Source organism: Melospiza georgiana, chromosome 7 (genome assembly GCF_028018845.1).
Source record: "Melospiza georgiana isolate bMelGeo1 chromosome 7, bMelGeo1.pri, whole genome shotgun sequence".
Taxonomy (NCBI): Eukaryota; Metazoa; Chordata; class Aves; order Passeriformes; family Passerellidae; genus Melospiza; species Melospiza georgiana.
In genome coordinates, this window is record NC_080436.1 from 8,097,355 (window position 1) to 8,110,993 (window position 13,639).

The following is a 13,639-nucleotide window of genomic DNA, read 5'->3' on the forward strand; positions in this document are numbered from 1 at the left end:
TGCCCTCATATAATCATAGAATCACAGAACAGTTTGAGTTGGAAAGGACCTTAAAGATAATCTAGTTCCAATCCCCTGCCAGGGATAGGGACACCTTCCACTGGACCAGGTTGCATAGAGAACACAAGCTGACATTTATTAGCTGAGTAAGTTCTTTCCGGTTATAAACATACGAGCAACTGGTCGATCACACATTTATTATTCCAGCTTCTGCCCCTAAATCAAACCTGTGAGTAGAAACACACCTACCACAAGCCAGTGCTCAGAAACCAGACCAAAAATGTGAACAAGCTGTGAAAGCAGCCATGGATACAGGCTCACAAACACAGGGTCCTAAGCCTAGAAGGCTTTACTGAAGTTTTTCACTTTATGACTGCAGATGAAACCTTAATCCCTTTAACTCAGCTGCTGATGTCCTTGTTCCAGCAAAGGCACACGCAAAGCAAACAAGCAGTTGTGATATGGCCAGTGGAGTACAGGTACCTTTTATTTGCCCACCACTGCAGGTGCTAATTTCAAAGACCCAAACCTTGTTCCCTGCACTCCTAGAAGAAAATTTGGGCCTCAAAGAGAGGCAGAAATGTTCACACACGTGTGCATGTGACAGCCTTAGGAGGCATCAGTCAGGCTGCCCATGACCCTGTGCCTGCATCCAGGCTTGCCAAGTAGCCATGAGGGCAAAGGAAAGGGAAAGGGCTTTACCTGCAAAGGGAAGCTCGCTCCTCTGCAGGGGGAATTAGAGAGAACTGGGTTTACTCATCCTCTTAGCAAAGCCTCAGGCCTGAGTTTTCCCTAGCAGTGTAAAAGAATACATGTTTAAAAACCATGTGGTGTAATAAAAACCTTGCCCAGGTGGTTGGAACTGAATACACTCTGACCTTACCTGACAGCAGTGAGTGTGAGAGCAGTGCATCCCCGAGAGTGAGTCCAGGGAAATGGGCCAGAGCAATGCAAAGCACCTATTGACATGAATTAACATATTTTCTACTTCATTATGAAATTCTCCCATCTCTGGGATTTTTTTTCCAGATTGATAATTGATAATTACATAAATCAGCTTTAAAAGCATTTCCTGTGTTTTGCAGGAAAAAGCATTGATAATAGTGAATATTCCTATGCCTGCAATAAGACTATGAAGTCCATAAGCTTAATTTTTTAGTCCCAAGTCTACGAGATTACATGAGATGGCCTTGTACTTCTTTACTCAAAGAGTAAAATTACTGAAAATTCTTTCAGAACAGCAAATGCTGGCATCCCCATGAGATCACAAACATTCAAACACATTCCTATACAAACTGGCTTCACATCTCCCAGTGCTGGTGTGAACATTGATACCTCCCATGCATTGAGCTGGCAGAGCACTGCCCATTTGCCCTGCTGGCAAGCTCCTGGTGCAGCTGGTGCCTGGGAGAGGATGGGCTGCTAGCAGGATTGGGGCTGCTGGCCTGCAGGGCTGTCTGCATTCATTACCTCTTCATGCTTCCACTATAAATCAGCTTAAACGAGGTGGTAAAAATCCACCTCTGGCTGGAACTAGGCAGTCTGATTACTGACCTGAAACATTGCTACTTTAACCAAACATTTACACCCCCTGTGTCTGCCAAGGTATTTTCTGTTATACAGAAGCACTATGGCCAGCCTTGACACCTTTTTTAACAGAGGAGGAGTCTAGTAAAACAGAAAAAGAGACAGTGAAGAGGAGGGCAGTGGTTTCATGCTATCAGAATGCAGCTACAGTGCTCTGCTCTGCAGGTAGAGTTACACTAGAAGGAAAACAAAATGGCTAGAGGAAAAGAGCAAGCTACCAACCTACCTTCTGTCTTCACATGCAGTTGCTGCACAACACCAATGCTGCTAATTGGAACTATAATGTGTGTGCATACTGAAAATGGTGACTCAGGAGTGTGTATGTTAGCTGAGAAAGCATGTGCTGTGGTACCTGAAATTTTCCACCAGTCTCAAAATACAAAGTAGCTTTTACTCTGGGTGCTACCACAGTGCTGTCAGGAATTTCACCCCCTTCTCTTCCACCAATTCCTTAAGATTTATGAAGAAAAAAATCTCTTCCTACAGCTTCCATCAACAAGGGCAATGCTAAAACTCTGAGGCTGGGTTGTGACAACAATCAAATTCCTTATCTTGGACAACTCCAAAAGGGTTTAGTCAAATTATGGTATCATCATTCTGTCAACTTGATGTCATGCATGACCAGTAAGAATTTCTTAATAAAAGTGTGCCCAGGCAGCAGCAGACTGAGATCAGCACTGCATACTCGTGAGTTTCGTGGTACACTTTGGGGGGTTGGTACAAACCTACACATTTAAAGAATAATAATACAGCCCATAGTATCACACAAAGTCATTTCCTAGAATAAACAAGAACTCAGTGGGGTTGAGGCCTAGGGCAGGGATTTGCTTCTAGAGTAGCTCATACAAAAATTATAGAAAAACTTGATGGTTGTTTTATTATTATTGTCATCATTATTGTTGTTATTATTATTCCCTACAAGTATCACAGTAACTTAAAACAGTGCATAGTGCCTGAGGTCCAACTTACTCATCCATAACCCTAAAAAAACCCAGCTTGGTTACCTTGGAGTGCCATGAGGATGGATTTCAGCAGGAGGTGGCAGGATAACCCTCACAGCTCTGGGAATGGCCAACCAACTTTATTTGGGGATACAGAAACAGAGCAGAATGAGGAGGGCTGCAGAGGAAATAAAAAGGGATTGTGGGGTTTGTTGTTTCACCTTTTCCCAAAAGGAAGCTAAGTAAGGAACTGCTTCCAGACACCTGGCATTAATTTATTTCTTTGTTATTTTTTCCTTTACACAGTATCTATTCCCCCACCCACCCCTTGTTTTTCTCTTGCAGGAGGCAGATAAACAGTAACAGGCTTAAGAAGCAAGAGCTGGCTTTCTGAGATGCTTTGATGTTCACTGTTAGAACTGTCCATCAGGAAAACTTCATGGCTTGAAATACAGAAATACATGTATTTCAAATCCAAGCTGGAACTATGCTACTGGAGAGAAATATAGAAATACGACCTCATTGAAAAAATAAAACTGAAATCTGAAGCTTTCTTTGCAATAGTAAGAAACACAAAATAGTAAGAAATACAGGTTTGGTCAAGATTAACCTGCTGCAGTCAAGGCAGTCCCAAGTGTATTTGTTGGTATCAGTTCTATCCTGAAGTGTTACAGTCTCCCTTTAGAGATAAGAAACATCCCCATACACACACCCCAGCATTTTACCTCTATAAGCAAGGGGTAAGCTTATAAGCTCATAGGTCAGAGGAGGCACAGGGAGGGTGAAGGACCAGCTCAAAACATGTCCCACCTACTCTGGCTTGGGGCAGAGCTCAGCAGACCAACAAATCTGTGTTTACATTTCTAAGAGGAGAGGTACTAAGTACTTACTGTGGATGCATTTAATTCAATAGTCTACAAGTGGCTGGGAAGTGAGTATGTGTCTAAAACAAACCTGAAGTGACAGGAAAAAAGGAAATGGCTTCAAAATGAAAGAGAGCAGGTTTAGGCTGATATTAGAAGAAATTCTTGCCTGTGAGGGTGATGAGGCCCTGCACAGGTTGCCTAGAGAAGCTGTGGCTGCCCCATCCCTGGAAAGGTGCAAGGCCAGGTTGGAAGGGGCTTTGAGCAACCTGGAATAGTGGGACGTGTCCCTGCCTTGGCAGGTGGTGGAATGAGATTATATTTAAGGTCCCTTCCTACCCAAAGCAATGTATGGTTCTATGAATTTCAGAGAGGAAAAATCAGAGATCAGGAAAAAAAAAGCAGAAGGGTGTTGTTTTTCCTGGCCCTGAAGATGCAGAGGCCTGTGTGCAGGCACATTTGTATTTTAGGTACCATAAACTTCATTAGCACTGGGAGGGAACAGCCTGCATTAGTCTGTAAACTCTAGGTGACATTAAATAAGTCATCTCTCCACTCTGAGTTTGTATGTTCTGCCAGACCCCTCAGACCAGTGACCTGTGGCAGTGTTTACAGAAGATGCAAGCTCACTCTGTGCTTGGGGAGCTTCCATCATCCCATGGGTCAGGCTGCCCAAGGACCCAGTGGGCTGCTGTTTGTAAACCAAGCCTTCTTTATGGTCTGGCCCTGCCCATTCCAGGTGGAAAAAACGTGCAGGTGTGACTGTATCTATTCAGGACATGCCCAAGAATAAAACTACCTGAGAAAAATACTTCTTTAGAACAGGTTTTTGTTGTCCTCAATCTTTCTTTGGCAATCTCAGGATTACATGTGACTTAATTTGCTTACCAACACTGCCTTAGAAAAACAAACACTAAACCACAAACCAAAAGCAACCATGCAACTCACTGAAAACTAAACCTTAAAATACTTCTTACATGCCTGTTACTAAAACCATAAAATCATTGACTTACCGAGTCATAAAAATGGGATTTATTGTATATTTCCTGTTTCAGCCAGGGTCTTGTTACAACTCCCTCAGGAAGATAAAACACAGGGGACTATTAACTTATTCTAATAATCTTTCAGGCTTCTCCATGGATGGTGTGGAAGTAGCAAGGAAGAAAAGATTCTTTTAATGCAGTTTTTAGACTCTAATATTTGAGGCTGTTTTTATTAGACAGACCATTATTAACTATCCCTTGCTCTTGGGGTCTGCATGCCTTCTAGATTTTTTTTTCATAGTAATATTTTCTCAAATTGCCAGTGTCCCTGAATTCCCAGAAAAAATAACTTATTTGCCCAGTGTTTGCATCCATGTTATGGGTAAAATTAGTAGTATGACTTGGAAAATATGCTGCTTTATCTTTAAACACCAAGAAACCTAACTGACATGCTTTTCAAAGACAACCTTATGCCAATTTTGTATTCCAGGCTTTAAGTCTATCCACAAAGACACATACTGGCACATCTCTCCCACAGCAGTCTCATTTTGCAGTGATTTTGTCTGCTGTTTAGGATTTTTCCCAGATTTTTATGGTCATGTCAGAGTTTACAGCTTCTCAATACTGAAATTTGCTACCTGCAATGCTGATTTTCCACCTGGACACTGGAACTTAGATGAGTGCTTCTGTGGGAAATCAGTGCCAGATGTATTGCAAGTTGTAAGTTTCTCAAAGCACTAAGCTGAAAGGACTTAGAGCAGAAGACAGAAAGCTGAACCTCCTGATGTGTCTTAGCAAACTTCCCCCAAACCCTCCCAGCTCATTTTCACTGTAAAATATCGTGCAGATGTGAGCCAAGAGGTTGTGGTGGAACAGAAATACTCCTGTTCCTTGTGCAGCTGAATTACAATGCCAACAGCTTTCCTGAGCCCTGGTTTAGCACCAAGGGTGCAGTCACTTAAAGCAAGGGATGACACTGCCATTTTTTTCTTAAAAATGACAGCACATCTTAAATTCAGAGAAAAAATTAAATTAAATTGCCTAAATTAAAATAGCTTAAAATTAAATTGCCTAAATTCAGAGGCCATAAAAGTTGGTCAGTACCTAAGCTCCTGGGCTTCAAAGTGGGAAAGCATTTGCATGTGTTTCAGAGTAAAGTACCTCCACTTTCACGTAATTCCACTGTTCCTCATCATGTTAATGCACCAATTTCCCAGGACAAAGATGCACAACCATCCACAGTCACTTAACAGCACTGATTGACATGTAATTAGTGTCCTGAAGGCACTTGTCGCTCCACTGGTTGTCCTGCTGCTGCATGGGAGGGGACACAGAGGAGGATGCTTGGCTGCTTTGCTTGCTAACATACAGGTTTTTCTAATTTTATTTGCTTTAAACTCCTGCTCAAGTGTTTATGACTGTGAGATAGCACCAGTGGTGGCATTATGTACAGACATTCGATTTCAATATGCATTCAATTTGTTACTCTAATGTGACAAATTGCTATACCCTATTACAATGACCACGAGGATAATAAAAAATACATCCTCCTCTCCCACTGTGGGCCACGACAGAGACACAACCACATCCACTGAACTCTCTCCAAGTTATAATTGCTTCCAGATGGAGTGTTTAAGACAAAAAACCCCAAACCCACAGAGGTCTATAATACCCTACACATTACACAGCATTTCTAGTCTGGCCCCTGCAGAAAGAACTTGAGAGGCCTAGCTTAAAGGCCATAACCACTCTGAATTTAATTTTGTTAAACCATAAATTCACTATTTCACATTTACAGCCTCTCTGGTTGCATGGCCTGAGCCTGCCTCTGCTACTGCTCACCCAGATTTATTAGCAGTGCCCTGCAGTATGAAGTGCCAAATCAATCACACCCATGCCTAAAAATAAGCCCTGTATACACAGTTGAGTTTTGCAGTACCAGCCCACCATCACCAGGTGCTGAAACTCAGCCTCACTGCTCATTTCAGTGGGAGCTGATTGGGTGTGATGCACCAAGGATCAAGTAATACCTATAAATTGCAGCCAGTCCAGTTTCTGTATATTTTTACTCGTGTTTTTAGCCATTGGGATCTCTTAGGGCTCACTATGGAAGCCTCAACAAATGTGGGAGAAGAATCACCTTTCCTGAGAGCTCCTTACACACTTGCTGAGCCATACAAACAGCAGGTGCTCCAGCAAGCTGAAAACTATGAAATCTAGCCCTGTAAAACAAATTTCATGTTAAAAAGCTAACCCAGAGAGAGAAATTATTAATTCTCCCAGATGAAGGTTGCCTTACCTGTATGCTCACTGGTGCTCTGTCAGACCCTTGCACAGCTGGCCTTTTCACATGAGTAGCTCCTGGCTGCTTATTTTTAACTTCACAACTCAATTTCTCATCCCAAGTCTGATTTACTGAAAAGCTTTAAAATTGGGGAGAATTGCTGAGGCTGCAGTGGCTGCTGTGACTCTGTCAGGCTGCTCCATGTTTTGCCACTTTATTTTTACTTCTGTGAGAGATAGCAATGAAAGTAGAAAAATATCCCAAAATTAAGGAAGAGCAGGTGGTCTATGAGCATAAATCCACACACTCTTTCAGTGTGAAGCCATTATACATTAATATAATCCACAGCCTAGTCTAAAATAAGTGTCCAATCTCTTAGAAAATATTATTTTTCTGTAGAAGCTTTTTACTTGCTTACCAGATCTTTTAGACCCTTGCAGCAGTCCACAGCATATCTAATGATTTACAGTCCTTTGAAGTATTCAGCTATGCTGAAGCCCTACCCCCCTCAAAAGTGATTTGGGGGACATTTTGGGAAGTCTGGGACTTTGAGTTCTCTATCCCATACACACTTTAGTTGTGGTATAAAAAAAATCAGAGCCAGTAAATTATTACTATGCTTATTTTTCTCCAATTATATCCTGATGATAATAAGATTTTTTAAACTATTTTTTAAAGGTTAAATAATAAGATAATACTATTGAGTACTAAATATTTTAAAGTTGCTTTAGTTCTCTACTCAAAAAACTTCCATAGCTCAACTAATACCAAGGGGGAAAGCTAGTGGCATTTTTCTAGGAATTATTTACAGGTTTTAAGTGTGGCCATTTTGCTGTCCCTCCCCTAGCATTGCTTTTACAAATTCCATAAAACCAACCTTCCAACAAGCTTTGCTCAGGGTAGGGTGTGTTGTTTGGGGTTTTTTTGTCCCCACCTTTATAGAACCTTTGTTCTTACAACAATGCTGTGTTTTCCCCCCTCCCTGAAGCCACAGGCCTGCAAACTAAAATTGAAAACAAATCCTTTTGTAGCAAGGCAGCTCACATGTATACATACAAATATTTGCCAGTTTAACTGGGGAGAAATAAACTTGATCAATTCTTTGTGACTTAGAAAAGCTTGTGTATTTTACCTGCTCATTAAGGACTAATGAAATACCCAATGAGCCCATCCTCTCTTTGAAGGATCCCAATACCCCTTAGCAAAGGACTGAGACCACCTCTAACCAGTGCCTGGGGGACCATGGATTAGCCAGCAAATAATTAGTATTATATGATAAAATTCAAATGCATTGTAACTTCCTTGATACTAGTTTTTGAGTTTTTACTAGATAAAAGTTCACATATTTTCTTAGCACTTAAAAAAAAGTTATGGAAACAGTGGTGCAATTGTTCTCCTAATAAAGTTACCTCTAAAGCAAGTGCCACAGGCTCAACCTACTTTCTCAGCCCTTTGAAGTGATTTGTTATCCAAAATAAGAAACTGCTGAGATGAAATCTTTCACTTACCTGATCTCACTGTAACACTCAACATCTTCCAGTTTAGACATACATGGAACTAAATCCAATCACATATACCTCCTTTAGTGTTTCTTGACAAGCAGGCATGAGAGAGATGGTCCTATCCAGTTCTGCTGACTTGGTCTTGGCAAACAAAAGCTCATGGTAAGACACCTAAAAGTTTTACACTTGCAACTATCCTTTATTTACAAATAGTCCTAAGGCTGGATAAGTTTGCTTCATGTGCAGTGTGGAACAAAGAGGATACATCAGCTGAAATTTTTAAATGTGGTTTTGAAGTCTGTGAGATACAATATAGATTTGATCCACAAAACATCCAGTGACTTCAGAGTCACAAAATGGAATCAGAGTCACTGAGCAATGTCTTTCCCAACTTCTCTGCTGGCTCTGTGATAAGCATTTTCCCCTCTTACCTCCCTTGTCTTTTCAATCCTCTTCTGTATCACCAAAATTGCAACAGTCTCAGTTTACAATGCATTTGTTGTGATACTTTTCTTTCCTTTGGGTGACTATGCAAGGAATGGTTTCACTGTTGCTGAGACTGTGTCCTTGCTACTGTTAAAAAGACAGCTGAATTTGTATTAAGGCCTACTGCTTTTGCCAAACATGAGACTTCTCTGCACTGAGTGCTCATCGAGGTTCCCTCACATTCAGCCAGACTCAAAGGCTAATGCCAAGGGCAGAGAGGGCAAGAAGAGTTTGCAGGTTACCTGTGATATGGTCTTTCCCACATGCTGGTACACACATGATGTGAGCAGCAAAGTCTGTGGTCAGTGGGAAGTGAACTGGACTGTGAGCAATGGGATTGATACAGCTGTGATAACTGCAGCTCACATCTCTCTACACACAGGTGACAGTATCATTTTGATTGCTTACCTTCACTTTTTGTGAGAAGGCACTTCATAAGATTACTGTGATCATGTGCAGGGCAACAACCTTAAAGTCTACATGAGAAATTATTTAAAATACTCTTACGTCATTTAAAGCTCAACAGAGGTTTTTCATTCTGAATGTAATGCTCACAAATTCTTTTCCTGAGTTGTCTAAGACAGACTGACACCATATCCAGTGAACAGGTCGTTTTGACCCAGGAGTGCTAGAAAAAGCATGACTAATAGCAAATTAATATGGTTTTGGACACAGGTCAGGGGGACATTTTGGTTTTGCTATGAGTTAATACAAATATTTACAGACTTTGTAACATGACAAATAGCAAAAGCGTACAAGGAGCGGTCAATTAAAGTAAAAAAGTTCTGTCATTTCAGGGGAAGATTTAGCTTTATCATTGAAATTATTTTTAAGAATTGTACTTACAGAAGAATACAGGTAGAACTTCAGTACTTTTGAAAGCTGGTTATTTGACAACACTGAAAACCATTCCTACCCATGAAACCAATTCATATATGTGTGTAGCTGCCATGTCAATTACCTTGCTATGGACAGCCAGCTGTGTCCATGTTTCAGGGCAAGCCACAAGGACTGAAATGGAAGCACTTCCCTGGATTCTTCCAGTCCTCAGTTTATCAGCCCCATTTAGTAGGGAATACAACAGCAATAAATTACTTGTATTGTATCCAAAATGCACTATGGTGTTAAAGGCTGCTTGAATTTGGATGTGAGACCAATTTGAAGCCTATGTCTAAAAAAAAATCTCTTTCACTGATTGAACAGGACGACTTGCTACACCTAAACTCCAAGCCTGGCGTTTCATTCAGCTCAAGGGAGCAGTTCACAGGAAAAAAAAATACAGAATTAGTTCAGACATACCTGACCTTAAAGAATTTGTAAGTTACTAGTAAGTAACTGAGGGTTTGGTTTTTAGTATGAATCACAATGCTGAATCTCAGGACAAGGGAAGCTTTTGGAAAAAATGCAGTTTAGAGGCCAAGCATATTTACTTGTGGTCTGAAATTCCTGAATCTGGAATGAATAAGTTTTCAAGTCATACAAGCCCATGACGACCTGCTGAAGAAGGCTCATATCTTTCTTCAAATCACTGGCCTCATTCCAACATTTTCTGGGAGAATGCCTTTTAGTGTATAAAAAGTGGTACAGTCCAAGTGCTACCAATTCCTTTTCCTATATAGAAATCAAATTACTACAGCAAAAAAATGTTTAGGAGTAGCCCTTGCTTTCACTGATAATCTTTTGTCCTGGCAGACAGATCTTTTTAAACTATAAAAATAATTCTGTGGGCAGCAACAGGACATTCTTCTTCTGCACTGTTTCTCACATGAGGCAAAACCCTCCCCCATGAATCAGACATTTGATCCAAACTGGCTCCATATGGGGCCAACTCAGCCCAGCCATCTGTGCTTCGTGCTCCAGGAATTACAAACACATTTTGTTTGTAATGGCACAAAAGGCCACCTGAGATGACTCCACATACAGTGGCAAGTGTTGAACTTACTAAATTGTGGACATGGTCTTGCAGGCTCCAGAGGAAAAATTCCTTCTCTATCTTCCTTCCACCAGGCTTGTGACAGTTTGTGCAGTGCATGGACACAGGTTGCCTTGAGAACCAGACCTGATGTGCTCTGCCTTCCATGAGCAGGCTGAACCCTAAACAGTCCTGTGGTTGCTCAGCTGAAAGCAGGAACAACAGAAATACAGCAAGAACAAAACAAGGAAACCCTTCCAGCCCTGCCCAAATCCAACCAACACATGGATGAGTCCACATGATTCTTCCCCAGCTTTTCCCTTGTGTGGTTTGTTCTGATCTTGCCCAAGTTAAAAAGGAGTAGTGTAGTTAAAGAGGCATCACCTCAGGGATTTCTGTGCCAGACACATGTAAGGACTCCCACAGAAATGTCTAAAAGGTTCATGCCTAAATCTAATCCAACTGTGTCAGAAGCAGCTTCTTGCAGAGATACTCAGCTCATTACCTGTTTATCACTGATTACCTGTTTTCTGTTGGTTCACTATCACCACAGACAGCAGAAATCTGGGATCTGAGGCAAATAGACACATATAATTGTTTTGTTAAAATATTAAAGGCACAAAAGTTATTTCTTAAACTCGAGTTTTTCAAGAATCCATCTTGAAAACAGGCATTGTTTTCCCACAAAAGGCTACATCAGAATCAAAATCTTAATTGAAATCAGAACATTTGAATGTATTAGACTATAAATATTACAGAGTAATATTTAAGAACTCATAAGTCTTGCATTCAACCTAATTACTTTATGAACAAACTTCTTCATTATGGTACTAACTTATCAGTTTAAAAACACTTCTATAGTTAGAACATAAAATGCATAATTAGGAAAAATATAGATGTACTGTCTTACTTCCTTAGGACAATTTTATTCCAGTACTTTTTTCCTCTGGACAGAGGAAGCTATTGTAACTGAGCACACAACAGCTCTTTCATAACAGAAAAAGTTACCAGCATGCACAGAAGTTGCACCAAGAACAGGGGCTCTATACAATGTCCAGAGCCTGTTGAGGAACACACAGCTTTATACATCAGGGATTACAGAGCACAACCATCTGGTCAGCTTTCAGGCTAAATGAGCCCATGCTACCCTGCAAGGCCAATTTGCATGACTGATAAAAAAGGGACTATTATACATCTGTCTCAGTCATGCCTGATGTTACGGTTTTAGCAACATTCGCCCCTTCTAGGATTATTTCAAGTTTCATACTTTAACAATACACTTATTTCTATGGGTACAACTGGCATAGCTACATACTATATAAATGCTTTTCTTGCTTTATTATGTAAAAATAAGATTTAAAGGATAATGGCACTAAAGTGACATTTTTAACATTGTTTTTAATTCCTTCTTCCATCCTTTTACAAGATTCGCTATCGCAAAAGGCAAAAGGTGAAGGATTAAAAGAAGTCTTCACATAAAAGCTCTAAGTATTGATATTTAATGAACTGTGAGATGTAAATCAATGCACAACAGCACAGTTAAAGCTTAAAATACTAGGATAACATTTATATTAAAAATAATTCACCTACAGATAATACAGTCTAGTGTTTATTGTATGTTATGGAAGGTACACTTGAATTTCAAAAATTTAAAACATATAAAAAGTGGTTAAGGGCTAACATTTTATCAATATATGATAAATGTGTAAGAATGTTTATTATACAGCAGGGTACAATGGTAGTGTTAATGCCAATAGGGCACCACAGAAGTTAGTTTAAAAAAAATTTCCACTATGCTTTATACAAACACCACCACTTGCAGTTGTTTAAGAGAATTGGGAGAGGATCACTGTCTGTAGGATAAGCAGTCCTATAACATTTTTAATGTTAGATAGTGTCATAGTACGGAGATTGGTGAACGTTTCAAATAAAACTAGAAATGCTGTAATTACTTCACAGAAATGCACATCCAATATTTGTTTTCAATAAGAACAATAGGTACAAGTTTATAACTCTCCCTATTTGAAATAATTTACACACAGATGAAAGCTACTCTATGTAAAATAATCACTACATACATTTTTCTTCTTGGAAATAAACAAGCAATTTTTGTTTTGCATGATCAATATCAAAAAACATATAGCAGAAGTAGTATTTTTAAAACATAACTGGTGCTCTAAAGTTAAAAAAAAAATAAAATAAAGAAAGGAATGAGAAAAGAAATTTTCCGTAAGTGTGCAACCTAAAATCAACCAAGCTTATATTGTAGTACAACCATATTAAGAAACCACTGTTTAGGAATACAACTTTATGGAAAAAATTTATAATTCACAAAACTGTTCATCAGGCCATAGAGTAAAATAGCTCCACAGTTTACAGATAAAACTGAGGCCACACAGATGCGTGCTATGTCTTATCTCCAGTAAGTAGATACTTAGGCAGAGGATGTAACACTTTGTTTGTAGACAGCATGGTATGCATTTCTCAGCAAGACATAAGGGAAACAAGACTCCAAGAGATCCATTGTCAGGAATGGAGACTCCTGCACAATCTGAAAAATATCAGAAACACAAGGTTTTGCAGAGCATCTTCTGCTGCCTGCTACTGATAATCTGTTTCATGTAGATCCTTCCAGCCTGCATCCCATTACCACTCACATATGTCACAGTGAAAATAAATTGCACCAAGTTTATAGTAGTGCTTCTCCCTAGTATATGTACAGCATATTTTTAGGGATAGTATTTCCCCAGATACTATCTACTTATAATAAACTAAACACACCTTTACATATAAATACAGTACAAACTAACATACAAAAAAAAAACCCCAACTTACAAAACCCCTTATAAAACTCCCTCCATTTAAACTCACTGCTTCTCAAAGCAAGTATTTAGCTTTCCTATATAAGTAGTTATCTTCCAAAAGATACTGAGAGGAAATCCTCTGAGCAGTGAGGATTCTCTCCTACACACTCTGAACACTGATTCTTACATGTATGGTAAGTACTAAGCAAACAGTGAAAATTATCTGAACGTGATAAAATGTTCTGAGCAATAAAGGATGATGGCAGTAACAAATGCA

At 39.7% G+C, this 13,639-nt stretch overlaps 1 protein-coding gene across 5 annotated transcripts in view; it reads right to left on the reverse strand.

Annotated features, from left to right (window-relative positions):
- Window positions 1-11,464: 11,464 nt before the first annotated feature.
- The window catches only part of NCKAP1 (NCK associated protein 1), a 53,335-nt gene continuing 51,160 nt past the window's right edge, over window positions 11,465-13,639 (reverse strand). For all 5 annotated transcript variants that reach the window (XM_058027634.1, XM_058027633.1, XM_058027631.1 and 2 more), the window contains one exon: window positions 11,465-13,109. In XM_058027634.1, the coding sequence (XP_057883617.1) occupies window positions 12,993-13,109 (117 nt within the window). In that variant the 3' untranslated portion in view covers window positions 11,465-12,992. The remainder of the gene's footprint in view (window positions 13,110-13,639) is intronic.